Source organism: Acromyrmex echinatior, chromosome 8 (genome assembly GCF_024713525.1).
Source record: "Acromyrmex echinatior isolate Ae372 chromosome 8, ASM2471352v2, whole genome shotgun sequence".
Lineage (NCBI taxonomy): Eukaryota > Metazoa > Arthropoda > Insecta > Hymenoptera > Formicidae > Acromyrmex > Acromyrmex echinatior.
This window is the reverse complement of record NC_141859.1, coordinates 4,070,161-4,097,272: the sequence shown is the minus strand read 5'-3', so window position 1 is coordinate 4,097,272 and position 27,112 is coordinate 4,070,161. Positions and strand designations below refer to the sequence as shown.

Below are 27,112 nucleotides of genomic sequence, written 5' to 3'. Positions count from 1 at the left end.
TGTTATTTCTTTTTTGTAACTATTATCAGAATGGAGCGATATCATTTATGTGTGGCTGTTTAATTGCAATTTGTTATCATCAGTACTCAGAATAAAGGATACGTTTAAATTTTGTAAAATTTACTAAATTAAGTTTTGAATGACTCTTTAAAAAAATCATATACATAATATTATTCATTATAATTTGATTTGTTAGAAGATTTGATCGTTTATTTTTGATATCTCGAAAGAGCCATACAACTTTGCAACATAATTATATTCTTATATATTTGTCGTATATTTATAAAAAAAAGGAGAAAAAATTTTAGAAATATGAAGAGCTCTTTTAAAAATATGAATAGCGAACAAAATTAAAAATACTTTCTATTCAATTATATTAGTTACGATGTTTTTTTTTCTTCGACGGTAGTTCCGCGTTTTCTATCGCTTTGTTTTTTTTTCTTTTCTTATTTTTTTTCATTATTCTAGATTGCTCGTCGATGCACGATACATCACCAGTATTTTCTATTGTACCTTCTATTATACCCGTTTTTACATCACTAGTGCTTTCTGTTGTGTCGATTTTTACATCATCAGTATTTTTTGTTCTAATGTCTCTGTTCACATCACCAGTGCTTTCCGCTGTAATGTCCATTTTCATGTCATCAGTGCTTTCTGTTGTAATAGTCGTTTTTGATTCCGTTGCATTTTCATTTCTCAGAAATCTTCCACTATCTCCAGGTGCTTGATATCTATTGACAAATATAATTTTAATTATAATATTATATATTTCTCATATACACGCATCTATACGTCGCGAAGAAAATAAAAAAGATTTTCAAAAGATAATAATTTTAATTTTATAATTATAACAAAATTATTAGCAAAACATGTTAAAAATAAAAATATTTTACAAATAATATATTTTTGTTTTAATTAAATGAGTTTCGCTCAAACTTTGCTAGGGGGTTAATATTCTTAATCAATAAAAAATATTCGAATTTATTTAAATATCGATAAAAATATTTCTTAAAATTAAATTTTTTCAAATTTTGTTCGTTTATGATTTATGGGCGCCAGTAACAAATATAAGAATGTGATTGTATGACGAAGTTATATAGTATCTCGAGATAACAAATATAAATAATTGAATCTTCAGACTAATCAAATTATCATGAAAATCACATGTATAATTTTTTAAATTAATTATGCACGGCTTAATTTAGTAAATCTCACCCAAGTTCAGTTGTGTCTTTAATATCCTTAGTCAGTAAAATATGCACTTCCGGTATCCGATGAGCCTTAACAGTATCCTCTTTCGACTTTTCCGAGCTGAAATTAGATGGCGATTGAATCAAGAGTGTCAAGATTGTACAGTGTACATTGACATATATTTTGACAAATCTACCTGACGTAACATAGCTTTGTTACTTGATGAAGGTTCTCGTATTTTCTCTTAAAGATTTCTGCACAAGAAATTGTTTTCGCGATGCCATTTCCAGTTCCCGTCCAGATAATACTGTTGTAACTGGGAAATTCCTTCATCGCGTAGCCAAGAACGTTCCTGATCTTTGTACCGCTCTTCACCTTTTAATGCAAATATATTTTATGAATTAAATTTTATGAATAAATTGCATATTTCATAATTCTGAAAGATATGAAGACTTACATGCATCCAGAGAAACTTTTCTGGCAAATTATGTATTGGCACTTTTGTATTTGTCGACTCTTCAGTTTGTCTTACTGTCGATTTTTCTTGCTGTATCTTCTTCTTCCATTTCGATCTTCCCATCTGAAATTTGTACAAAATAAAAGTCATTTTTAATATAATTTTATTCTTTACATACTGAACAATTCTTATTTATTACTCGTTGAAAGATAACTAATTGATTGAGAAGGAATTGATAAGTTGATTGCGAATCGTTGAATTATTGTACATTAATCAATTTGGTTTTATTTAGTAATTTAATGTCATCAAGCTTTATATGTTTTTAAAGAGTTTAATTGAACTTTTAATCATTATTAATAGCAGTTCTTTAATATCAAAGTATTAAGAAAAACTGTGGAAATACCGTCCGTTTAAGTCATTGCTAAGAAAAGTTTGCTTATGGAAATGGTGGAATGGAGGATTTTACATATAAAATTTTTTGTACTTTTTAAGATATTATGATGATGCAATAACCTGAATAATGAAGTGCATCATTTCGATTTAAAATAGATTTTGGAATGACCCTTATGAAGGCGGGAATCTTCTTTTTGTCAATAAGGTCAGTATAATGTTAGAGGGTGTAATTTCAGAAATAGTTGAGCTGTTCTGGAAATCGAAGCGAGCAATGGCGGTGTTTAGACACCACATCTCTCTCTCTCTCTCTCTCTCTCTCTGAGTAGGTCATGGGTTCAGTCACAAGCATCGCCGTTTCGTTGGCATGCCATTCGATGGAACCATTCATGGAACTTGGAACGACCTTGTACAGTCGTACGCAGAAATATTTCGTCGATTGTGACGTTTATCTGGAGCTGTCACGTAAAATAGAAATGAAGATAGATCGGAAAACGCTCGAGAAAACATAAACATATCCATATTTCATAATTTATGATTGATTGAAAAAACGTTATTACGATGCGTATAATTATATAATCCAATGCATTCACATTACGATATAGTTATTAAACTAATATGAATAACAGCGTTACTTAATAATGTAATATAAAAATTTATCATAATTGTTACTTATTTGTAAGAATAATACATTTCTACTCTTATGTATTATTAATTTAGTTATTAATTTAAGAACAGAAAAGTATTTTTATTTATAAAAAGAACACATTTCTACTCTTAAATTAAATTTCTGTTAAGAGTAAATAAAATTTAAAATACACTTTTACTAATAGCTAAATATTCGAAGTGATATTCTCCAAACAAAATATCGCAATTTTATATATTTAAATAATTATGGTTATATTTTATAAATTAGAGGTTTATATGGATTTATTAATATGGATATAAAAACAATTTAGAACAATTTTGTCGTGTCATTTCAAAAATTTCATTTGATATGGAAAAAAGTTAAAATCTAAGTATTTGAATTTTATTAAAAATTTCTATTATGTTCACCGGCGCACGGTTCTGATAACAGAGAAAATTAAAATGATCTTTTTCAGTTCAATTATTCGAGATGTCGATATCAATTTCTCAGTATAGCTGTATCAAATCCTTTGTTAACTAAGTTATTAATTACTAACTCCCATCTCATTACTTTTATATTGAGGGTACAATTTGCGCTAATTAATATCAGTGCCGGAATGTCATCCATCGAAAGTCTTATAGCTTCAAAATATAAAATATATATCTCTGGTTTCACCGATCTGGAATTCCAGAGCGTACCACGATGGAAAAAGGATCCTCTCCGACGTCGAAGATGAAGAGCAAAAGAAGGAAGAAGGGATCGGTGGCTGCGGGTATCGGGTGGAAAGTCCCATCAATATTTTCCAATCAACATTCGATTACGACGATATACGCGAAGGTACGGCCTCGTTCTCGTGAAGGAAATCAAACGGGGTAAAGAGGGAATGTAAGCTAAAGGGGGACAATGTGGGGGCGCAAGAGGGTTCGATGTGTAGGCGTATATGGTAGCGGTATGCGCGGCATAGCACGCATAGCGTCGCGACGCCCCGACGCCATATTGCATTATTAAGCTCCCCCGTCGACCAGGGATATCCCCTTTTCGCTCCCGCATTCCAGCATTATGAACGTTTTTATCCCTAAAAGGTGTGAGTGAAAGGACCGACTATCTGCCGTTGGACGCCGCGATCATCAGTCCGAAGTTCGTTGCACCTTCCGTCGTACTGGAGGTCGTCCTCCGTATATCACGCGTGCCCTTTGTTTTGCCGAAATTATGCGAATTTTTATGGCGACGCGACGAGTGTCGTCGATCTCAAGAATATTAATGATAAAATGGAGAAATAGAAGAAGCTGGCTTTTAAATATATTATTTCATTGGTACGCGACGTGTTCACATTATATAATAGAGATATGTTCGTTCCAGAGAAGATGAAAATCGCGAGTTAATTAATTTCAAATATTAATGATTGTTCCTTTCTAAATTGAAATGCCGCGTAATATTAAACACGGAACAAAGAAAATTCAATTAACCAGAATTCGCGCTAATTGATGACCCAAATAGACGTATGCCTTAGGGCGCATTTATTCGATGCAATTAATCATTCTGCGATATGACAAATCATAGTTGCACGGAACTAAATGTTCGAAAGACAAAATTGTATTTCGTATTCGAATTACAACATTTTTCCGTAAAAATAAAACTATATTAATTTACAGCACACTTAAAATCTCATCAAAGTTTTACTAACAATAAGTTTTAAAAAACTTCTTTAATATTATGTTTCTCTTTTTGAAGAGAAATGAACATTTTAAGAAAAGGAAAAAGGAGAACAAAAAAATGAGGATAAACTTTTAAAAATACATCTCTTCAACATCAAAAATTCAATTATAGTTGTAAATTCCATTATTGTGTTCGAGTGCGATCGACACCAAAATATGACATATTTATATCAATTCCGTTGCTATCAATATCGTGACGCATTACGGATCATTCCGTCGTAATCGACGAATATTCCATAATGCTTTTAAATTAACGTTCGAGCCGCCTGATTTTCCCCGAGCTATAATTACCACGCAAATTGAACGCCATTGCAGCAGCTAATTTCAGCAGCAAGGAATATGAGGCATCTTATCTCGATGATGATTCTTACCGCCTCCTCTGCCTTCGCGATCGAAAGGTCCTGCGATACCCAGGAATCGTCGATTCTTTAATGTTGAGAAGGGAAGAGAGGTCAAGGATTTCCATCTCTCGCATTTCGTTTTCAACATCCCCGAGCGTTCCCTCTCGGCGAGAATCAACGAACATCTTCTGCGGCTGGCACCCTCTTAATGATGTCTATGTACATCTCCTTTTTCTATTGTAATAAACCGCAAGAACGCCAGCATCCAATTTACTCGAGTGAACGAGGCATCTGTACTGGGGTGTCTCGAATCACCGAATGTCCTTTTAACCGTGGATCCTTCGATCGTTGGATCGATTTGGAGAGATTTCTTTCCCCAATAAGAAGCTGTCTAAGCAATTTCTGAGTAATTAACTGAGTGAAGATCATAATGATTCTCAGATTATTAGATAAAGTGCAAATGGACAAAACTATATTTTCAGTCAAGTGAATTTTGTCTTAGTGGAATTTTAATTTAAATCTTAACTATGGACGTATATAACGTTACAAATTGAAAAGAGTTACGAGAAAAAAAAATGATGAGCTTCTTAAATATTTTTTGCCAAAAAGAAAATAGTTTTAGATCGACCGAAAGATCTGTTAAAAGATCATCTAATGGTTCATTGGATATCTTAAATAGACGAATAGGTCCCTATGGCTGATTTTCAATTTTCTAGTAAAGATGAGAGAAGGAAAAGCGAAAGGAAAGGCGAAGCATTCAGATGATTGTACGAATGTTTTCGAGTCTATTACGTTACAGAATGAGATCTCTTTTTATCGAAAGTTCTCTCGTTCTCCTACCGATTTTTATTTTTTCATTTTTGTGCTAAGATTGTCTTTTCGTTAAACTCTTTAAATTTTGTAGTTGTGCTGATATAAGTCAATGATGAAAATCATAAAAAACAGATATTTACATATTTACTTACGTCTGATATAAATTCCGCAAAGAAAAAAAAAATATATTTATATAAATTATTCTAATTAATATTATTTTTTTATGTAAAATAATATTATTATGTATGTTCAAATTTAAGAGTCAAAAAATCATTGTTGTATTGACGATTTAAAAATATAATAAAGGATTCTGATAATAACTGATAGTTATGAAAGATATACAAGAATATTTAACACAAATATCATGAAAAAATATATTTATATATTTAGACTGTTTCGCGAAAAGTACGAATTTTAATAGTTTAATGTCTGACGCAAAGATCGCTAAATTGAGTTTGTAGTAATTAATAAATCACTATGGACATCGAATTCTGCATTCGCGGAGATAATAAATTAAGGAGATAGTAAACTACATTAGCAAATTCACGAGCATATCCATAGCAAAATTGACGTTCCCAGCTATAATAAGGTTGTACATGATAGATTTTTATGTACTTATCTCATTTTTATATTATTTTTATTTTCTATAGATATAATTAAAATATAAGCTACTTTGTATGTTAGTTTGTAAAATAATTATGAAAATAAATATTACATATTAAATAAATTAATTCTAAATAAGAGTCTTTTCATACAGAGGCTAAACTTAAATTAGAGTAATTTGTTTTATATAACTAATCTTATAACAAACTGCATGAGGATTAGAGATGTAAAAAAAGAGTATTTTTGACTTCGGAAAAAAGTATCAAGTAAAAGACTAATTTTTTAAAAAACGATATTTTGATCAAATCACATAAAATTTATTTAAAAAACATAGAATGTTAATCATGTTAAATATGTAGAAGAAGAAATAGAATTCATTTTTCTTGTTATTTCGCGATACTTTTTAATACTTTTATCTTTATAATTTTATATTGAAGCGGAAATATGTATTATTAGCTGTTGCAATTTTTGATGAGTTTAATAGGTTAATAGGTCTGTTTGCGTTGCTTGCATTCTTTGCATTCAGCATCTGTGCTTTCTTCTTTTTTCAATGCCCGAATCTATTTTTCTATTATATCACTTTAAAATTTTTTGGAGATTTCAAGCAATACAACAGACCTAAAAAAATATTCGAATAAAAAGTTGTAAAACCGAAGGAAAAAAAATCATTAATTTCCGAGTTTCTAATTCTAAAGTATTTTTCTAGTATTTTTCCATCATTTACATCTCTAATGAGGATACATCAGAAGAATAAAATTTGTGACTAGGATAAGAAATAAATATCATTTCTTGATATTCGCTTTTTTTGATGAAATGATCATTGCAAAACATTTCATAGAACATTAAAGAAAGCAATATTTCCTTCTCTTTGCGCGCACGTGGCTCTTTAATTTGCAAGTCAATTTGCATAATCTTCGTATAAAAATTCCTTTGGAGCAATAATTTGACCCTATGATCCTTGCTCGAACTGGAGATACGCTGTACGTATACAAGCACACGCACGAATTGTATTGGGATGGGCGTGCGGGAAGTCGGTGTGCGACGCGTCTTTTTCGCGAATTGGAGAAGAAGTCCTGCCGAAGAAGGATGCGTTTGCGCAGGACTCGCCGACGGAATTTTGCGCCCTGGAAACTCCCCGACATATATCCGCGGTGGATGGCAAACTGCCCCGGATTGTTCAGTTCAGTTCAGTCGTCATCCGATCCAAGTTGGTGTATTACATCTTGATTCTATCACGCCGTATCATCACGTCAGCAGCAACAGGTAGGATAACGCAAAAGGCGTCCGCACGAGGCAACCGCGAATTTTGAGAAAATTGAAATTGAGTGACGCGCGAAGTGACAGTCGCGAAATCGCGATTCGCCTTAAATGTTGTGCAAAAATAACAATTAAATTTTCTTCAATTTAAGATTATCATTACTGCCATGATAAGTGTAAACATGTAAAATTCGAGGGTGCTAAACTTTTTGCGTTATAGTTGCTTAAACTCTAAACAAGGTTTAGAGATCAAATAAAATTCAGCATCTTAAATATTTAATTCGTTTTTGCAATAAAAAAGATTGATTCTATTTTATAGAAGAATAAAAATTGCAAAAGTATTGGGTACATGGTATAAATAAAAAGTGCCGCAAAAATTGTGGTTGGTATAAGTAATTGATTTTTATAAATATTTATTTATAAGGAAATATTAATAGTTATAAATATTTTTGCATCAGTCGGAAAAGAAAATTCACATGTCCGTGAAAAATATATAAGGATATTCAAAATGTAATATAAGATTATATTATATTAAAATATTTATAAAAGTAAGTCTATACAGAATAAATAAATATCAAAATACGACAAAGCAAATTATGGCGTAATGTTATTTCTTGTCTGTAATACTAATACTTATTATTAGAAACAAATCAATTACTTAAAGAAATAATATGCGTAGAGAAACTTTTAAAAATAAATTAAAAAATAATAAATAAGGCAAATACAATGAATGTATAATGATTTAAATTTAAAGAAACACGACTTGATAAATAATTAAAACACGTAAGACTTAATAAATATATTAATAAATGAAAAATACAATGAAAAACGAACGAGATGCAATGCTTGCAATTAAAGTGAAGAAGCAAAAAAAGATCACCGTAAAGAGGTGTGTACATAGAATTAGAACAAATAAGAGAAAGAATCCTATAAGTTGAAGTCTTGGTTCTTAATAGAATTGTAAAATATATTTATAAACTTTAAATGTGAATATTATATGATATCATATATATTATATATATATAGCATATCATATATATGCTATAAGCACCAAGATCCGCTTCGATCAAAAATAGGGTTCTTTTTCTTATTTTATTCATTCTTACTGGTCTAAATTATCATATACATTATTAGCGATTATCTCTTATATTAAACAGTATTTCAAAATAGAGAAGAGTCACATCGACTATAATAAATAAAACTTACAGAATATTAGAACTATAATATTATTATTACTATAAATAAAACTTATAGAATATTATAAAATTATATCGATAAATATGCCAAAACAATAACGAAACACACGAAAATATCTCGATAAAATATGTAATATATTTGTACGAGTATTATTTAGAGACAAGAAAACAAATTTTAATATTTTCAAGCTGAAACAAAGGTCGCTGAATTGAACTTGTAATAAGTCGCCATGGATATCGAAGAATTCCGCATTCGCGGGAAGGAGATGGTGGATTACATTTGCGAATTTATGAGCAACATTCACAACAGAAGGGTCACCCCGGATATTGGTCCCGGCTATCTCAGGCCTCTGCTACCGTCGGGACCGCCGAATGATCCGGAATCTTGGGATGAGATTATGAAGGACGTGGAATCAAAGATCATGCCGGGCGTGAGTATTTGCGAGATCGGGAAGAAATCAATAGTATTAAGTTTTATGTCAGAAATATTTGATAATTATTACAAAGATCAGTTCGATTAAAACCATTTATAAAATTGATTTGAATGATTTCTTTTTTATATTAAATCTATTAGATTTTATTGCATTTTGTTAAGTAATTTTATTACATAATTATTTCTTGTATTAAGAAGTACTTCTAAATAGCGTAAGAAAAGTTATATCGATTGTAAGAAAAAATGGCGCTTCTACCAATCAGATGAACTTCTTTCCAGATCACGCATTGGCAGCATCCAAGGTTCCACGCCTACTTCCCAGCCGGAAATTCTTTTCCTTCTATTCTTGGTGATATGCTATCTGATGCGATAGGCTGCATTGGATTTTCTTGGGTGAGTGAGAAATTTTCTCAAGCAGTCTAAGAAGCTGTGAGTAAATACTTTGCAATAACTATAATTAGACAAGTCGCAGTTTAACGTGATAAAACAACGCTTTAAAACCACTTCGATTTTCTCACTGGCATTGGAAAGGATCACAATTTTTATTCCGCGTCGAATTTAAGTGATGGATCATGCAATTATTTACTTGACCGTTTCCAATGAAAATGAAATCTTATTTGTTTTAGGCGGCCAGCCCGGCCTGCACAGAACTGGAAACAATAGTCTGCGATTGGTTTGGTAATATATAATTCTCTTCCACTTTTATATTTTATCAGATCAATAGTGCGACTTTGCGAGTGATTGATTTACGGAGTGATTCATCATCTTTCTGAATTGTAGGCAAGGCGATTGGATTGCCTACGGATTTCTTATACTTTAGCGAAGGCAGTAAAGGCGGAGGCGTTATACAGGTGTGAAAGATTTTATATAAATATTTAAAATAATGATATAAAGTATCTTAAACCAGCATCTTTGAATCCACATTCATCTCCAATTTCAATTTTTCAAATTTCAACAAGTTGACAGAATTCTAGTTTCTTCCTCAAAGAAGTCTGGAATCTGCGATATCCGGAAAAAGTCAATACTCGACATTTTTTTTAAATATATCAAGAAATTATCTCATTACTTTATATATAAAAGAATTACAATAAGATCATCGGAAAGTAAATATTTGAATATATGAATATTTCATATTTTTTATCAAAATTTTTTATTATTAGGATAAAGTATGAAATATCTCTAAAGTATTCATCTCATTTAAATTCTTTTACGTGTAAAATGATGTAGATAAGAAGAATTGATCTGTATAAAAAATGAATATATATATATAGTTTACTTAAAAAATAAGTCGCTCTGTCGTTCTGCAGGATCCACAACAATAATATCCTATTTGTCCCGTAAAGAGCCACAGGAATTTTCAAATAAGCAAGAGCTTTGTCACTGTCTTTAATAATTTCCAAACAAACTGCTTATAATACTTTATGTGAACCACCCTGTACGTAGGGTTCAGCATCGGAATGCATTCTCGTGTGCATGCTGGCCGCTCGAGCACAAGCAATTGCGAGACTCAAGGAATCTCCTGCACATGCACACTTGGACGAGACCGCGCTGCTCGGCAAACTAATGGCATATTGTAGCCGGGAAAGTCATAGTTCCGTCGAGAAGGACGCAATGATATGCTTCGTAAAGCTGCGTATCCTTGAGCCCGACGAGAAAAGCGTACTTCGTGGGGAGACTTTGCGACAGGTGCGTCTAGATATTATTACTACAAGTTAGATATGACTATTTCAAAGATTCATATTATTGATATAAATTAACGTACTTAGTGCTCACAATGAGAGATTCTCCGGTCCTTTGCTGCACACGATTCGTGTCCTGAGTTAATTTTCTTGACTTTATTTAAATATTTAAAAATTATTAAGTGATTCTTATGTGTATATTTTAACAAATTAAAAAAACATTTAGAGTTTTTTATTTAACAAAATTGTATAGATATAACTACTTACTTAATGCTTCTGATTTTTCGAAAAAATAAGGACATGAATAATCAAATCGTGTATTAAGGATTAATTAAAATTAATATCATTTATATAGATGTTTATATATTTTTTTGATACTAAAAACTAAACAGTTAAACAAATTATCGTATTATTCTTAATTACAAAACAATGTTGATGTTATGATACTTAACCGTGATAAAATGTTAGAATTGCAAAAAAAAAATTCTATACATTTGTATAATATTGCAAATATCTTCGTCATTTTTCCGCTCGATTCTTGTTACAATATTGGTTTCAACGTGATTTGATTAAATGATAGGCGATCGAGAGTGACACAGCTGAAGGCTATGTTCCCTTTTTTGTCTCAACGACCCTCGGCACAACCGCATGCTGTTCGTTCGATAACCTTAGGGAAATAGGTCCGGTTTGTAAAAAATATCCAGGGGTGAGTATATATAAGAGGTTTAAATATATTAGATAAAAGATGTATATGTAAGAGATTTAGAATAGGGGCATTGTTTAATTTCTTTTTTTAATCGAAATCTTTATCGCATGCAGATTTGGCTTCACGTGGACGCCGCTTATGCCGGAAACGCTTTCATCTGTCCAGAATTGAAATACTTGATGAATGGGGTTGAATACGCCGATTCCTTCAATACCAATACCAATAAATTTTTACTGACGAATTTTGATTGCTCCTGCCTCTGGGTTCGCGACAGATTTAAACTTACCAGCGCACTCGTTGTGGATCCGCTGTATTTGCAACATACACACGCGGACACGGCCATAGATTATCGGTCAGTCAATTCATTTAACAGAATTTAAAAATTGCAGATAAGACTCTAGAAAAATCTTTTATTTTACTATCGTTTGAGTAATTTCTTATTCCGCATTGTTTATCAACTTCCAACATTTTGCCATTGAATTTAATTATTATTATATAATTTTGATTATAACTGAAATATTAGCAAAAAATATTAGTTCATACAAATGCATTAAAAAAAAAACACTAGATTAATATTTTATATAATAATTTCAAGTTGAAATAATGAAAAGTTCTTTATAGGCATTGGAGTATAGCGTTGAGCAGGCGATTTCGCTCATTAAAACTGTGGTTTGTAATGAGAAGCTACGGAATATCCGGGCTACAAGCTTATATCCGAAATCACGTCAAACTTGCTAAAAGATTCGAGGCATTCGTCAGAAAGGATTCTAGATTCGAAGTTTGCAATGACGTTGTGGTAAGAGAATTTCTCGTATATTTGCTCTCCTGTATTGTTCGTGTCATCATTTGTTTACTACGCTCATTACAGCTGGGCTTGGTATGCTTTCGCGCTAAAGGCAGCGATAAATTGAATCAGAAATTATTGAGCACTATTAATGACTCAGGAAAGATACACATGATCCCGGCGCGAGTAAATCAGCGTTACACAATACGTTTCGCGCTATCCGCACCTCATGCTACTGCCAGAGATGTTGGTAAATTATTTTTATAATTTTATAATTTATTCAAAAAGAGACTCGTCTTCCTGAATTTATGCTTAAAATAATATACGATATTTAACTTTCTCAATGCATCACAAGTTTTCTTGAATACTTCATTGAAGATTTTGTGATAATTATAGTTCAGCTCATCATTTCTATCTATAACTAGTGTATCATGTGTACAAAATATTAGATAAATATAATACAAATATATTATTTTTATCTAATATTATTACATATTCTATAATTATGGATTTTCTTCATTTGCATATTGTATAAAAAAAATATGTATGTATTGTCTTGAATTAATTCTGTGACATTTAAGACACGGCGTGGAGCATTATAACGGACTATCTAAGTGAATTATTGGAATTCAATGTAAGTTGGAACATAATTATATTAAAATGTTAAAAAAGAATGTTTGTACATAGTCGAATATTTGCACATCAGGATGTAATGGACGAGTTAGCGGACATTCGCGAGAAGAAGAGGAAGGCTACTTTGGAGCAAAGGAGATCTTTCTTCGTGCGCATGGTATCTGATCCTGCGATTCAGCCAGGATTCACGAAAACTCCGAACAGGACAGGAGCCAAACTCGACACGCAAGCAACAATTGGTGGTATCGGATCGAATACTCATTCCGGAACGTAAGATAATTATATTTCAATTATTATAAAAATATATGATTGATTATATAATTAACACGATAATAAATATAAATTAATACAATTAATATAATTAATTTATTAAAATTAAATTCTAGCATATATAAGTAATATAAATGTATACAATTTTTTTATTTAGGAAATCCTGGATATCTTGGCCACTTGCTTATCTCATGCAGGCGAAAGAAGCTGCTGATACAAGTGAATTATCGCTCAGGTATTCTTCTATTTATTCTAATTTGAACATTTATTATTAACTTACATTATTTCTAAAATGAATAGACTATTCATGTTTTCAAAGAGTTAATCATACACTCATAAAAATATTTTTTGCTCTTAATTATTTTTTACGTAAAGATACAATTCGCGATTTTAATGTTTATTTTAAGACTAATTCCAAATTGATTTTTTTTTAAGAATATTTAAAAATTAAAAAATATTTAAAAATAATAATTTAAAAGTAAGTTTTTTCGTCATACAGTTTGATTGATCGGATACAGATGAAATTTATTTATTGTCGCATTTAGAGTTATGTAGAAAATTTTATTGCGACACATGTTCTGAGAATACCGCTATCGTACAGATGACAACGTAATGCAATGTAACACTATACTTGTATACAGCAGTTCCGATATCACATGCCGCTATTATTTATAGGGACAAATAGTGTCTTTTCTCTTATCGTCACCATTATCGACCACTAACATAATGACATCTGACTCCATTGAATGTACGAGTTCATTTCAGAATGATCCATACGAAAGAGCACTGGGATACGAAACACGTCGTTATCTACTACCTTTGCGTCCGGTCAACTTTTCTTCCCCATCAATCAGAGCGAATTTTATTTGTTTCTTGTTTTAATCTCACGAATTCGTTAGAAAGAGCATCGTAGATGCGAAAAACGTAAAAAAATATCTTAAACCAACGAAAGTAATTTTATTGAAAGTATTTAATAACTCATGCGAACTACTTTCTAATTCAAAATGTTATATTTTTATGAAGATGTATTTAAGTTTATATCTCTCTTTTTTTGCATATGTAATTTTTTATGTTATCGTAAACAACTTTTCGAAAATGTTCGTTCGATTGATTTATGATTACAAAGGCGTAATATAGATGCTTTTTTTTGGAATTCCAACAAAAGTCAGAAAATATGGTCTTTATCGACTTACGTATCTTTTTTACATGACTAATATTAGAGAAATAAAACTTTTCTACATTATTTATAGATTGATCAAAGCAAAGTGATAAGACATACAAATATAAAATACACACAACAAAAAGGCATTAATTTTGCGCTAAGTAGCTATTTAAATAAGCAGCTAAAAAACAATAAACAATTTATATAAGCATTTTTGACATTTATATAAGCATTTATATAAGCATTTTTGAAAGTATAAGCTTACAATATTTAAGTTACTTACTGCAAATTTATGTTTGATTTCTTATATTACTTGTCTTATTCTTCTATTTTCTAAAAGACACGAATATGTAAAAATTCTTGAGACTATTATGTATGCGGTAAAAAGTCAAAGAAGAAATATTTCTTCACGTATGAAAGAAGCTTATCAATTTCGCTCCAGTCGATCTGCAATGCAAAAAAAAGACTTATTTCTAAAATAGTATGCAAAACATGTTTACGTAAGTGTAGGTATCTTAACAGCTCAATTTATGAAAATATAGCCAATGATTTTTTAGTATATAAAAGTATCATATAAAAATATAAGCTGCAATATGTTTGTCAAAATTCATTACTTGCATTTTCATTTAGACATCTTTCCTTCTACTTTAAAGAATGTTACTAATGAATATGATAAATGATTTCACTAGGAAATATTGCATGGAAAAAATATATAATTATAAGATAAAAATCATGCTTTCCGACTTTCATTGGAATTTAAAAAAAAGAATATCACTATAATAATAAATCAAGTAGACAAGTATTTTAGCAAAGTTGTTTACGACATACATAAAAAACTTATATACATAGACCTCCATAAAAATACAATATTTTGAATTGGAAAGTGGTTTGTAATCACTAAATACTGCAACATTTGATTACAGGGACCACATTTCCAATCTGCAATTCATATAAAAACACATATGTGTGAACATGTGCATGTACAGAAATTCGCGCGCGAGTATTTTTTTTATCTCTAGGCAAATTACATTCATTTTTACGTAAAAAAAATTATATTTTGTTCAACAATGTTATCGCTGCAAACAACATTATCTAATACTCTATTTCCGTTTTTTGTCATTATTTTTATCTTGATTTTCGCACGCACAGATTCCGCCACTTGGACACCATGGTACGCCTGAAGACCGGCGGTACCGGAAGTCGCCGCGATAGCAGTAACGGATGCAGCCCGGATCCGTCCCCGTCTGCTTCGCCCTCGCGAGGCAGATCGCCCAACGGCCGCGCGTAATCGCATTACATCGATCTTTTCTTTCTTCGTGCAATTTTTCCAAGGAGTCCTCTAAGCGTATAACAATCGCAATGAACGACTCTCTGTGCTCCGAAACCCCATCTGTGTGCTCCAAGAAAATAGACAGAAGGAAAATCCACTAGTTACGACTTTACATCGGGAACTGATACTGCCGACAATCTCGATATACAAGCCCACCTTAGACCACATATATAATTTGGGACAGAGGGAAATAATTCTTTATATATACATATATAAAACATGCCTAATATTTTCATGTGTCAAATTGTAAATATAATTATGGATAAGAAAAGAGAAATCTTATATTATATCTCAAATTATAATTACATATATTATTTAAATCTTGCAAAAATTATTTAGATCCTTTACATTAATATTATATGTTCTCGGTGTAAAAATAAAGTTATTGTAAAACAACTGAAGCTTTAAATTGATAATTATAATTATTAAGTCTGTCATTTTACTTATATATATATATATATACTATTTTCTATTAGGAATTTATATGCTTCAATCTTATTATCAATTGAATTTTGATTCTCTACAGATGTCTTTTGTATTATGAGATATATAGAATAATTATACGTAGAGTTTCATTCCAAATTCTGTCGCGAATTACAGCTTGTCTAAAATGGGCTTGAACACACTTTAAAGAACAAACTTTGTGTTAAATTGCTCATCAAGAGATAGAATCGATGAGATGTTGCCAAAATTGCCCCGTGGTATGTTTCACTCAATAAGAAATTAAATACGTTTCAGTCTCAACTGTGCGTCGTTTTTTTTAACATTCCCAAATCACAAAAACTAAAAAAAGGGAGATATAAAACTTGAAAAATATAAGAAAAATCTTAAAATTTTTCGAATGCTTTATGACTAAATTTCCGATTCTCATGAAAAAAAAGAAAATCCTTTTGATTAAAAAAAAATTCAAAATTTGGATAAAATATTAAAATCTTAAAAAATATATTAATACATATTATATATCATGTATGATTTTATATCTTTATATATATAAAATTATTAAAAATTATTTCAACTACTAAAAACAAATTAGAAAACACAATTTGAAGACATAGTTTTAAAACATTGCAAGAATGAGTCATAAGTTAAGAGTCGTAAGTATAAAATTATGTATATACGCTATGTGCGAGATAAGCACGTATCCAGACAACAAAAAGTGTCTAAAATCGAATCATAAGAAGGTTTTCTGTGTCTAAAAAACGATTTAAAGACGTCTTATGTCACAATTTTAGACTTTATATTGTTTGAGCACAAAAAAGTTGAAGCGCAATATGTAATCTTCTCTGCGCTCTACTATTTAATTGTTTTATTTGTCTACGTACTACGACCAATTTTAAAATTTTCATTTATGTACTATACACGAAACTGATTCAGTAAACAATGTCTGCGACATCCTTGACAGTGTTGGATTCGCTAATTTCGTTGAAATAACTACTATAATACAAGTAAGTAATAAATGCAAAAAGAATTGTCACCGATCAGAATGAATTTTAATTACTTCTCACGCGTTCATGAGCACCAAAGCTCTATCGAGATTTCAATTCGGAAAACGTTGGCTGCGAGTAGATCATGCGTGAAGGTGGCGATGAGAAAACGATCGGCATGTGTGTATGTGTGTGTATGTGTTACGAAGATTGAGCGGTGACCTGTCACCGCTTCCACGGGGTGTGTTGTAAATGTAGGTGAAGAGTAAATGTCTATTTATAACGATGGAGAGACGATGAGGATAAGGGACCAGCGGGGGAGAATTTACCCCCGTGCGCAGAACATGGCACCCTGTATGGGACATTTATTCAAACAGCGACCCCGCTACAACGTCATTGATGCTGATCTGCAACACTGACTTCCGAATTTTCATATTGCAAATATCGATTAAAGAAATATTCGAGAAAAGAACCGATCTTACGATTTAGTAAAAACACTATGGTCATTGCCAAAAATAGTTTGTATAGCGATACTTTTAATCGATAATTTAAAAAAAAATTGCGTTCATTTCGGTAGTGAAACGTTAAATGTGCAAAAAAGCTACTTTTGTTTGTGCTACGACTATAATGAGTCAGTAATAGCGAAAAAATGAATGAGAAAAAATTATCGATTTTTATCGTATAATACTAAAATTATTTAGAAGAATCCGTTCAAGAAGCGGCTTGCGTAATAATGCGCAAAGTTTATAATATATTACTGTGTACAAAAAAATTAAATATTTTGCAAAAGAAATTATTAATAAGATAACCACTAAATTTTTTGGAATGGAATCTCGTTCTAAAGAGAAAATTGAGATAGTCTTTTCAATATTTAAGAATGAGATTTCATTCTTCAGAAGTGAGATTCATTTTAAAAGTTTTAGAGAATACAGTTTGTTACAGTATTAGTCATGTTTTCTAACGTATAGAAACGTAATTTTAACGTATAAAAAAGATAATTAATATTCATATTAAATTTATTTATTATCAATTTTAGGATATTCGCGTTGAATATCAATAGATCCGTGTAAATTTATTCAGATCCAATTACCACGATGATTTTAGAATTTAGAATTTAGAAGATGCGTCACAGGACCGTACTGGTCAGGGAATTCCAAGGGAAATTCTCTCTCCCTCGTGATCGGAAAATCTTTGTTAGGAAAATAAATTTCATTACGCTTTCTCCCCAGTTTCCTGTCTCTCTCTCTCCACCTGAATTTTATCTACGTGATAGCAGGGGCGTACGGAGCCGAGGCGCGCATAAAACTGACCGGCGCTTCGGCAGATGCTACTAGTCTCTCGTCTGACGTGGCTCGTGGCAAATGTTCGATACGTACGAGGGAAAATCGCGCGGCGCTCGAGTTACGAGAATACGCGAGAAGAAGTACGCGCGATCGAGGGGGCCGATTTTCCGGCAAAGTGGAGCTTTTCGAGCGGTAGCGGAAACGAAACGTGAGTGGAACCGATGGGCCACACCGTCGAAACTCATCAACGTCGCCGTTCGCCACTCGTTCGCTTCAGAATTGCACCCCTTTCAAAGTCGCGTTTTAAAAATCTGCATTCGCTTACGTAAGAGGATCTGGCGTAAACAGTCGATTTTTCGTCAAAGAGTAATCAATTTTTCGAGTGGTAGCAGAAAAGAAATGTGAGCGTACTTTGGACGCTTCGTCCAAGTTCTTCCAAAGCTTCGTCCGCCGCTTGTTCCGCTTGGATTTTTTTAAAAGTTCCGTTACAAAATCTACATTTTGTTACACTTTATTAAAAAAAAAAAAAAAGAAAAGAAAGTTTCATTCACTGGAGAAAAAAGAATAAAAAATATGACCGATTAAAAATTACATTTACAGATTTTACGTTCAAGAGTTAAAAAAATATGACTTGTTCGTTATGAAATTCAAGTTTTCGTCAAACAGAAATTTGAGCTGAATATACGTGATTTTATTGTTTGTCCAAACTTACGTCTCCATAATATTTATCATGTGGTACCTCGTGTGTAATTAATTCAGTACACGAGCATCCCACGACGTTACTTTCATAATATTTTTGCGGATTATTATTAGACGCGTCGATATCACATTTCCTTTTGCTCGAAAGAATTAATAACGCCGCGAAGAGTCCTCGCAAAAGCGCGGAAGACTTGATCCTTTTCTAAAGCAAATATAGGAGGATAATAGCGAGAAGAGAGGCGCATCGGCCGCGCCGATAGGGACGTTTAAAAAAAAGAAAGTCACGAACGCATGTGCGACGTGTAGGTACGTCGCGTTCGTGCCTAATCAGGCGGGTGTTTGCACGCTCTGACGCTTCTTCGCGAAAATCGCTGCATTCCAGCCCGGGGTACTCTGGCATCATGAACATCGATGAATTTCGCGTGCGCGGCAAGGAGATGATCGAGTACATATGCGACTACATCCGCACGTTGGATGGCAAGAGAGTGACGGCGAACGTCGATCCCGGTTACCTGAGACCTCAGCTGCCGAAGGAGGCACCCTTTAAGCCGGAATCATGGGACGCCATCATGATGGACGTCGATGGCAAAATAATGCCCGGAGTGAGTTTGCGGTTGTAACGGGTTTGCCGCGATTATCGATCCCCCTTCTCCCTCCCTCTCTCTCTCTCTCTCTCTCTCTCTCTCTCTTGCAATTGATTTCAACCCCCTTTTCCGATATAAATAATGTTCCTGCACGTGAAAGAGAGAAAAAAAACAGATAAAAACCGTTTCTTCTCTCTCTCTCTCTCTCTCCCTCTTTTTCTCAGAGATTTACAAAACTAACAACGTGATATTTGATAGAGCAATCGCGTTTTTTCAGTTTTTTACCGATGAAACAAGTTTTTCCGAATACACTCTTTGCGAGAACTTGAGGAAAAGTTAAGGTCGACCAGTGATGTAAAATGTTTGTGATGAACGTGTATTATGTAAACTTTGTAAAAGAACAAACAATAGAATTCACAGTCAATAGAAATATTTTTCCAGCAGACAACAAAAAGTCCAAAATCGAGATAAAACGTCTTTAAAAAAAAAATTTAAGCCGTCTTATTTTCGAACATGCGTGTTGTCTGAATTAATAAATTTAAGGGTACCATTAAACACTTTCTATTCATGGCATTTGATATATATACATATATATTTTTATTTCAAATCGAAATTTAACATTAGGTAATGTCCAATTAAAAAACAAAAAGATACAGATTTATAAAAATTTCTAAATTGTTATTAAAATTGTTAGTAAAGAATTCATTTCATACTCAACGATATTAGAATTAATATACTCTCTAAAATTTGTAAAGTGAATCTCACTCTGAATAGTGAAATCTCACTCTTAAAAATTGGAAATTGAGCCACTTTGTTTCAAGACTAGCTCAATTTTCATTTTTTAGACTGAGATTCCACTCCAAAGAATTTAGAGAGTAAGAGGTGAAAATTAAAGTAAAATTTAAGGTAAAAATTAAGAAGATCTCGTAAATTAAGATTGCCCAATGTGATAGAAAATGTTTAAAAATAATTTTAATCGAGCACGATCGGTCGGCTGAACAATTGAAGGACGATGACAACGTCACAACATTTCGATCTCCGTTTCCGACACAGATAACGACTTTGAGAACGTCGCGTCGCGACACACGCGACTTTTTCACAAGCGCATACGAAGTTCGTTCTTAATCCAATGCAATGTTATCACGGTGACAATGAAAGTTGCTGTTGTCCACCGGCATTTCCGCCGTTCATTCTGTTGTCCCATTCCATTCTATTCCATTCTTCCCGTGGATAAATCAATTTCAGAACATAAAAGTAGGTTACTCGACTTGGAGGACAATGCTTTTTACAGATCACTCACTGGCAGCATCCACGATTCCACGCCTACTTCCCGTCCGGCAACTCGTTCCCCTCAATCCTGGGTGACCTACTGTCAGATGCGATCGGTTGCATCGGCTTTTCGTGGGCGGCTAGCCCGGCTTGCACCGAGCTCGAGACAATCGTGTTGGACTGGTACGCTAAGGCGATCAACCTGCCGACCGAGTTTCTGTCGGAGCAAAAAGTCGGCGGCGGCGTGATCCAGGGTTCAGCCTCCGAATGCATCCTGGTGACGATGCTGGCAGCGCGAACGCAGGTTATCAAGAAGCTGAAGGAGCAGGAACCCAATAAGGAGGACTCGGCGTTTCTACCGAGATTGGTGGCCTACTGTTCCACGGAGTCGCACTCGTGCGTAGAGAAGGCGGCGATGATAAGCCTGGTGAAACTCCGAGTGCTCGAGCCGGATGATAAGGCCGCATTACGTGGCAAACGACTCGAATTAGCCATCAAGGAAGACGTGGAGAACGGTCTCGTGCCATTCTATGTGTCCGCCACTCTGGGTACCACTGGATCCTGCGCTTTCGACAATCTCGTGGAGATCGGGCCCGTGTGCAAATTGTATCCTAATATCTGGCTACACGTGGATGGCGCTTACGCCGGTAACGCTTTCATCTGCCCGGAGATGAGGCCATTTATGGACGGCATCGAACACGCCGATTCGTTCAACACGAATCCCAACAAGTGGTTGCTGGTGAACTTCGACTGCTCCTGTCTCTGGGTGCGCAATCGAGTGAAGCTCACATCAGCACTGGTCGTCGATCCACTCTATCTTCAACACGCTCGCTCGGGAGAGTCGATCGACTACCGTCACTGGGGTATCCCGCTTAGCAGACGATTTCGAGCGTTGAAACTCTGGTTCGTTATGAGATCGTACGGTATCAGTGGCTTACAGAAGTACATTAGGAATCACATAAGGCTAGCCAAGAGATTCGAGGCGCACATGAAGAAAGACAAGCGCTTCGAAATCTTGAACGATGTGCGAGTCGGCCTGGTGTGCTTCCGATTGAAGGAGAGCGAGGAGATGAATCAGGAGTTGTTAGCTAACATTAACGCTTCCGGTCGGTTACACATGATACCAGCTCGTGTGATGGGCAAGTATATCTTGCGTTTCTGTGTGACAAAGGAGGATGCGACCGAGGACGATATCGATTATGCCCTCAGCGTGATCGAAGAACATGCTACGGAGGTGATGCTGGCTCACTACGAGGGCACGGAGGACGAGTACAGAGCGAAGGGCCCGAAGAGTCCGAACGCTCTCGACAAGAAACTCGTCCGGAAGTTCAGCTTCACCAGGAGCGTCACCAGAGACGTTTACAAGAGATCCATCTCCAAATCTAGCCTACACGACGGCGCGACACCCATTATGGTCGTCGACGATAATTCGCAAGTCGACGCCATCGACGACGACCGTTTCTGTAATAGCAGGTAAGCTATTTTGGTTTCTAAACAAATTTGAAGTTCATATTTTTTGCAAAATACGTCAATGAGATTTTATTCTCAGTTTTATTTATTTATTTTTTTTTATTTTGTAATAAATTTTATTATTTTTATCTTCTATTTAAATATGATGACAGAAGATAAAATAAAATTTCTTTTTTATCATTCGACTAAAAAATTTTAAAAGCTCTTGGTCAGTTTCTTTTGTTGTCAGCTTGATAATAATAATATAAATATTATAAATATAAGTAAACTTTTTAAAATTAACATATTGATTTATTTTTGAAGCCACAAAACTATTTTTTTAAATTTTAATTATTCATGAAATATTAATTTCAGATCGTGACGATGTCGATGACGGTCCCCAGCGCCGACTCGGGACGACGTAGATGATAATAAAAAGGGCCCTCGCTACACGGCCGTGTGATGCGAAACTCTGACGGCCCACCGTCGTCAATTTACCGATTCCCGAAGTCGCGTTTGTTGATAAGGACCGACTATCACCGATTACATCGTCACGTGAGTGTTTAGTCAAATTATTCGTCACCGATCAAGTTCACTAAATACCACCAAAAACAATCGCTCGTTTATGAACGATGGATCGGTCGTATATTATCTCAAGCACGAGTGATTCTTCGTGGCAACAAATTGCGTCAATGGCATATGAGATATTGAGCCAAGTTTTGCGATAAAGTGTGAGCTTCTTAAACACATTTTAGACAGTCTGTAATAAGCGACAGAATTTGGCTTAAACAATTTAATTACGAACGCACATACATAATGCAAAAAGAAATTCGAGTAGTATAAGCTTTTTTTATTATGATCGAGTTTTTATAAGAGGATGAAGATTTTTATTAAAATTATAGATAGAATTTTGCCGCACACAGAAATTCTGTTCCGAGCTACGGAAGGTCTAAAGTGGGTTTTAAAGGCGGCTGCGCGTACAGTTAACGTAGTCGTTTGATCTATTTTGGTATATACATACATATATATATGTCTGTATAAGCGATAGAGAGAGAGATGAATCGATGTACATATATAATACGTGATAATGACTGCCGATGCACGCACAGACTCTAATAGTTTTATATAAAACGCTAGTGAATAATTAAAGTGTATCGATCTCAATAGAATTACAAGTGAATTAATAGCAAACGATTATACTGATCCCAATGTATACCAGATATATCAGAATTCTATTTTTTTTTGTCATCAATATTATAATCAAAACTGCAAAGAAAGATGTGTCAATGTTGGATACATCAGGAAGGCATCAAGTGACTTGCCGCTCGGTGCGATTGATCTGTAGATCAAGCAGCATGTCACTCGACGACCTATTTGAGTGGAGCATACATCAATATTACGTTACATTTAGAAGCTACTTAAGTTTAGATACGCGAGACAAAATTTCGATTTCAATTAATAGAGAATTAATTAATGAAAACATATTGTTTAATGATGAGTGTCGTTATTGATTAAAAATTAATACGTCATGAAAAATAACTGATAATTCATAAAAAAATATCCAAAATTATAAAAAAAATTATAAATTATAATAACTGAAAAGATATATCTTTTGAGACACTATATATAATAAAGTAAAATTGTATTAGATTTTCAACACGTGGATATATAGTGTACGTTATTCATTAATTCGTATAATTGATCGGAGTACATCGTCGCATCGACCAATAAAAATAGATTTTATTTTAGTTATAGATAATCCTTAAGATAAGAAAATCATGAAATAATACTTGGGAAAATAAATATATTTGCAAACAGAAAGATTTACAGATTTAGATCGATAAATTTACAGGTCGATGCTTAATACAAATATATCGATGTGTATGTACGTTTGTCTTCGATGACTTGCTCCGATTTATAAAAATTAATTTCGATACGTACAAAGGTAATACAAGAGAATTACCCAATTACATTATAGAATTTTACGAACATGATAAGTAGAATGAAGTATTTATTTCATATGTACAGATGTTAAAATAAAATTAAAATTCTTAAAATAACTGAATTTTTTTCATCTCCAAACTCTACTTAATTTTAGCTATAGATATTCATTTTTCAAATAAAATTCTATATCAATAATTAAATTAATCGTATTTGTAGCTAGAGAACTTTTCAATCTATAAAATTATAAACAAAATTCGATTTTAAATTGCAGCACAAATTTTAAGTTAAATAAGTTTCGTTTTACTATACTTACAAATTTATATGTTAAATTAGTAAGTTTATAATTTCCTAAATGTAAGAATAAAATATTATTTAATTCGATTTTTTTTATTTTATTACATGATGCATTGTTTTCCTTCTTTCTCTCTTTCTCTTTCTATTTGAATATTTCATTTTTGATATAAGTAAAAACAGCCTAAGGGAAATTCAAACATAAAACATATTTATCATGTATAAATTTATTTATATAAGTGAAATATATAGTAATATATTGCATAATAATGTATGCAAAATTATTGAACAATTAATATAAAAAATTAAGATCAGTAAAAAAGATCTTATTTTTACGTTTTACATTTATAACCTTAAATATATATAACTGCAGTTGTATATATTATAAAACTATTACTTTTATTGTATGTTGTTGAAAAAAATAAATATAATTATATAGTTAGTTCATATATAATTATAACGGTCAATTCATATGAAGATCAAAATAATATTATCACTACATCTGTCCACACTGAGATATCGTCACAGGAATCTTTGGTTTATTATTTGGTCCAGTAGGAACATTTTCTACCTTTCTCATGACAAGAAGGCCATCAATAACTCTACCAAAGACAACGTGCTTGCCATCCAAGAAATTACACTTGGCACACGTGATGAAGAACTGACAGCCATTGGTATCCTTGCCACTGTTTGCCATAGACAACAGACCAGGTGAGTCATGTTTCAATGTGAAGTTTTCATCAGGGAATGTTCCACCGCTGTAAATGCTCAACACCCCAGTACCATCGCCGTTGACAAAGTCACCACCTTGTATCATAAAGTCCTTGATTACTCTGTGGAAGATGGCACCTTTAAAACCCAACGGAACGCCATCCTTTCTGTACTCTCCGGTGCAAAACTGTCGGAAGTTCTCCGATGTTTTTGGACAGACATCCTCGAATAGCTCAAAGATCATGCGACCTATCTCCGTGGTTCCCACCGATACGTCGAAGAACACGACTGGGTTATTGGGGTTTCGCAGCTGAGCCTGAATCTGGTTCCAAGTAGGCATGGTTACTCAGGGTGCTTTTTTATCTCTAATTTGCTGCAAACTTGTAGTAGAATCCTTGAAAAGCTTTGAAACGTGGACGAATGATTCAGAGAAAAATGTCTTTCCTATCTGTGGAGGATCAACGCAAGTATAACCTCAAATACTGTTATAAGGTTAGGTTTCCTCCGGAATGATTTTGTGGCGCACAATTCGCACAAAACGGCTAAAACTGGTGTCCTGAAGCAAGGAACGAAAGACGAGCTTCGAGCTACGATTTACAATACTGTAAAAGTATCTCAACGTAAACACACCTTTCCGCGATCTGAAAATTTCCGTGATACCGCAAGATCGGTGGCACGGAACGACGAGAGGAGGTTAGCGTTCTGCGATACGTTAATTTCCTGGATAATTAGAAAAAAGTCACTCGCTGCGTGACACACGTTTTATATTATTGCGGAATGATTAATAATATGAATGAAACGGCACAAACGAACACCAGACGCGTGGTAAACATGCGTCGCAGTGGTGCTCATTTCGATTGACTTACCTTACTCGGCGATGAATCTCAGCGACAGAAAGAGATTCCAACAATAAATCTCAAGTGACGCATTTCCCTCTTCTTTAAAATATCCTCGTAACGACTCGAAATGGCACTCGTCGAGAGACTTTGAATTAAGAAGCAACGTGACCGGCGTCCGTGAAAAACTACCCGCGCTAATTACGCATTGGTCGCGTTCAGTAGACTCAACTCACAACTATTGCGAAGCGGAGTGTATCTGGGAGAATACACCAATAGCAGCGAATGCTAACGCGCGTGGAAACACGGATCCGCTCCGCAACAGTTGAGTCTGCTGAACGCGATCGTTGTTGTGTACTGCCGGTAATGGCAAGGTCACGTGACCGTACGCGCGAATTTCATTCTCCACGTGTCGCGATATTTAGCCTAAATGCCTAATAATTTAAGCCGGTATTCATAGTCTGTTTTTACTTTAAAACTTAATTTTCAATCTTTAAAAATGAGATCTCACTCCTTAGAGTGAGATTCACTTTAAAATTTTCTTATCTCTTTTCGTTTTTATATCTATTAAAAGTTAACAACAATAAAAGTTACAACAAACTTGAAAAGACACATGATTGTCGATAAAACAGTCGCAAAAAGGAAAAAGACAAGAGATTAAAAGCAAGAAACGGAAAACAAAGAGCACATTTCTTTTTTTATTCCGTATTTTCTGTAGATTTTATTTTCTGCATCATATTTCTTTATCAATTGTTGAAACTGATTTCAATAATTGCACATACACATATATATATATATAGAGAGAAATCGACAATCATCTGTTCAATATGCAGGCAAAATAATTTTCATCATGATAAAAATCATGGTAATTTTTACTATGATTTTTATTTAATCTTACAATATCGTACACTATCACTTATCTCAGTGCCTTTTAAATTAATTTTACTTGTTCATTATTTTACCTAATAACTTTATTACTAATTTTATGTATTATAAAATTTATATGAATATATAACATGAACAGAAAAATATAT

At 33.4% G+C, this 27,112-nt stretch overlaps 4 protein-coding genes across 6 annotated transcripts; 2 read left to right on the top strand and 2 right to left on the bottom strand.

Moving 5' to 3' along the window:
• Positions 1 to 2: 2 nt before the first annotated feature.
• Rpp25 (ribonuclease P protein subunit Rpp25) lies at positions 3 to 26,513 on the bottom strand. The gene is made up of 5 exons (XM_011063110.2): positions 26,109 to 26,513; positions 1,649 to 1,771; positions 1,388 to 1,566; positions 1,216 to 1,311; positions 3 to 731 (listed from the first exon to the last, which is right to left on the bottom strand). The coding sequence occupies exons 2-5, from the start codon at positions 1,769 to 1,771 to the stop codon at positions 377 to 379; spliced, it is 753 nt and encodes a 250-aa protein (XP_011061412.1). The 5' UTR covers positions 26,109 to 26,513; the 3' UTR covers positions 3 to 376.
• LOC105150198 (aromatic-L-amino-acid decarboxylase) lies at positions 2,180 to 16,473 on the top strand. 2 transcript variants are annotated; one of them, XM_011063111.2, is made up of 14 exons: positions 2,180 to 7,401; positions 8,781 to 9,022; positions 9,304 to 9,417; positions 9,651 to 9,702; positions 9,805 to 9,875; positions 10,468 to 10,710; positions 11,284 to 11,409; positions 11,523 to 11,761; positions 12,031 to 12,205; positions 12,278 to 12,443; positions 12,775 to 12,827; positions 12,900 to 13,096; positions 13,254 to 13,331; positions 15,408 to 16,473. In XM_011063111.2, exons 2-14 carry the CDS (start codon positions 8,822 to 8,824, stop codon positions 15,544 to 15,546), a joined length of 1,854 nt encoding a protein of 617 aa, XP_011061413.1. In that variant the 5' UTR covers positions 2,180 to 7,401; positions 8,781 to 8,821; the 3' UTR covers positions 15,547 to 16,473. The 2 variants fall into 2 exon arrangements, with proteins under 2 accessions (XP_011061413.1, XP_087265088.1); XM_087408962.1 differs by having other exon boundaries at positions 12,031 to 12,443.
• LOC105150199 (aromatic-L-amino-acid decarboxylase) lies at positions 16,894 to 24,356 on the top strand. Of its 2 annotated transcripts, XM_011063112.2 has the most exons (4): positions 16,996 to 18,503; positions 19,377 to 19,596; positions 20,870 to 22,320; positions 22,672 to 24,356. In XM_011063112.2, the coding sequence occupies exons 1-4, from the start codon at positions 18,337 to 18,339 to the stop codon at positions 22,676 to 22,678; spliced, it is 1,845 nt and encodes a 614-aa protein (XP_011061414.1). In that variant the 5' UTR covers positions 16,996 to 18,336; the 3' UTR covers positions 22,679 to 24,356. The 2 variants fall into 2 exon arrangements, with proteins under 2 accessions (XP_087265090.1, XP_011061414.1); XM_087408964.1 differs by lacking the exon at positions 22,672 to 24,356 and having other exon boundaries at positions 16,894 to 18,503; positions 20,870 to 22,324.
• On the bottom strand, positions 24,743 to 26,102 carry LOC105150230 (peptidyl-prolyl cis-trans isomerase H). The gene is made up of 2 exons (XM_011063163.2): positions 25,873 to 26,102; positions 24,743 to 25,798 (listed from the first exon to the last, which is right to left on the bottom strand). The coding sequence occupies exon 2, from the start codon at positions 25,580 to 25,582 to the stop codon at positions 25,028 to 25,030; it is 555 nt and encodes a 184-aa protein (XP_011061465.1). The 5' UTR covers positions 25,583 to 25,798; positions 25,873 to 26,102; the 3' UTR covers positions 24,743 to 25,027.
• Positions 26,514 to 27,112: the final 599 nt, after the last annotated feature.

Bases quoted from the DNA above. Each gene is read 5' to 3' on its own strand.
- LOC105150198 (XM_087408962.1), top strand. From the start codon at position 8,822: ATGGATATCGAAGAATTCCGCATTCGCGGGAAGGAGATGGTGGATTAC. The intron at 10,711-11,283 runs GTGCGTCTAGAT...ATTAAATGATAG, and splicing joins GTGGGGAGACTTTGCGACAG to GCGATCGAGAGTGACACAGC. The intron at 13,332-15,407 runs GTATTCTTCTAT...TCGCACGCACAG, and splicing joins ACAAGTGAATTATCGCTCAG to ATTCCGCCACTTGGACACCA.
- Rpp25 (XM_011063110.2), bottom strand. From the start codon at position 1,771: ATGGGAAGATCGAAATGGAAGAAGAAGATACAGCAAGAAAAATCGACA. The intron at 1,567-1,648 runs GTAAGTCTTCAT...TTGCATTAAAAG, and splicing joins AAAAGTTTCTCTGGATGCAT to GTGAAGAGCGGTACAAAGAT. The intron at 732-1,215 runs GTGAGATTTACT...ATTTGTCAATAG, and splicing joins AAAGACACAACTGAACTTGG to ATATCAAGCACCTGGAGATA.
- LOC105150199 (XM_011063112.2), top strand. From the start codon at position 18,337: ATGCTACTAGTCTCTCGTCTGACGTGGCTCGTGGCAAATGTTCGATAC. The intron at 18,504-19,376 runs GTGAGTGGAACC...GCTGCATTCCAG, and splicing joins AGCGGTAGCGGAAACGAAAC to CCCGGGGTACTCTGGCATCA. The intron at 19,597-20,869 runs GTGAGTTTGCGG...TGCTTTTTACAG, and splicing joins ATGGCAAAATAATGCCCGGA to ATCACTCACTGGCAGCATCC.
- LOC105150230 (XM_011063163.2), bottom strand. From the start codon at position 25,582: ATGCCTACTTGGAACCAGATTCAGGCTCAGCTGCGAAACCCCAATAAC.